The sequence below is a fragment of the Myotis brandtii genome, unplaced genomic scaffold (assembly GCF_000412655.1).
Source record: "Myotis brandtii unplaced genomic scaffold, ASM41265v1 scaffold463, whole genome shotgun sequence".
NCBI lineage: Eukaryota > Metazoa > Chordata > Mammalia > Chiroptera > Vespertilionidae > Myotis > Myotis brandtii.
This window is the reverse complement of record NW_005367694.1, coordinates 2,784,658-2,786,056: the sequence shown is the minus strand read 5'-3', so window position 1 is coordinate 2,786,056 and position 1,399 is coordinate 2,784,658. Positions and strand designations below refer to the sequence as shown.

Below are 1,399 nucleotides of genomic sequence, written 5' to 3'. Positions count from 1 at the left end.
ACCACTGGGTTAAGAGAATAAATCTCATTTTGGTACATCAGCATAAAGCGGATGAATATTCTATTGCGACCCTCTCCTAAGACCTCCCCTAAATGCCCAGACTTTAACCCCCCCGCCCCAGAAGGAAGGTCCCAGCGGGTGCTTGCACACCCAAGCCTTCGTCCCTTCTTCCCCTCCTTTCTCCACAGGGATGCATCTCTTAAACTCTAAGTGACCCCACGAGGCTTACAACCAGGGCAACATCGGTCAGTGGCAATTCGTCCTGGCAAACCTCCTAAACCTGACCCCAAGGCCCCCTTTTCTCTGACCTCTTGGTGAGCCCAGGCTCGTTTCCCCAGCCCCAACTTGCTTCACTGTCCCCAACTTTAACCAATGTCCTCTAAAATTCACCTGGACTCGTCACATTTTTCCTGCACAAAGTCAAAAACCCACACACTACTACCGACTGGCCTGAGGTGGACCCGACAAGGGCCAGGTCCCCTTTCCAGTAAGCGTCACGTGGACCAACCCCCCATTCTGCTTTTCGTAATTTTTCACTTTCCCAACTCTCTCAAGCCCCCCCCCGACCCCCCCCATTTTATTCCCCCTTTTAAAAATACCCAGTTTTGCCCAACCCATGTGGCTCAGTGGTTGAGCGTTGACTTATAAACCAGGTGGTCAAAGCTGGGTTCCCCAGTGTGGGGCGTGCAGGAGGCAGCCGATCATTGATTCTCTCTCATCATTGACGTTTCTATCTCTTTCTCCCTTTCCCTTCCTCTCTGAAATCAATAAAAAAATATATATAAAAAACACATCCAGGTCCTCTGAGCATATCAAGCGCTTTCCCCTGCTCTCAGCATTTACTGAATAAAATCCGTCCTCACTGCTTGAGCTAGTGTCTGGCTGTGTTCATCTGTGACACGGCCCCCCTCACAGGACTTGCCCCTCTGAGCCCCCCATAGCACTCAGGGCAGCTCAGTCCCAGCAAAGGACACAGACGTCCCTGGCTGGAAACCCCCAAAAGTTAGCAGGTCAGGCCTGGGGCGACTTCCCTTTTCTCTACATTCTCAAGGGGTGGCGTGAGTCTTGGTTGGGCTACTGTCATGGCCTCCCTGGTGGGGCAGCCGGTTCCCGTGAAGGGAACGGCCTGGGGTACCCCAAGGCCTCCAAGAGAGAGCCTGCGGGGGACACCCCGAACCCCTCTGGGCCTGGGCCCTCACTATCCCGCTCCCGAGGTTCCGATCCAGCTCCGAGGCCGAGGGTGGCCCTTTCCGGGTGAGCCAGGACCTGACTCTGCAATCAGTCACCAGGGCAGCGCCCCCCACCGCCCCCCAGGAGTCTGGATCCCCCCCAGAAGTCTGGATCCCCACGGGAAGTGGGACCCCCCCAGCCTGGGCCCCTGTCCCCAAGTCAGATCTTG

General features: G+C 55.8%; 1 protein-coding gene across 1 annotated transcript in view; it reads left to right on the top strand.

Moving 5' to 3' along the window:
- Positions 1–799: 799 nt before the first annotated feature.
- Positions 800–1,399, top strand: part of TXNRD2 (thioredoxin reductase 2) — a 47,271-nt gene continuing 46,671 nt past the window's right edge. The window contains exon 1 of the mRNA XM_005875534.2: positions 800–1,254. Within this exon, the coding sequence (XP_005875596.1) occupies positions 1,083–1,254 (172 nt within the window). The 5' untranslated portion in view covers positions 800–1,082. The remainder of the gene's footprint in view (positions 1,255–1,399) is intronic.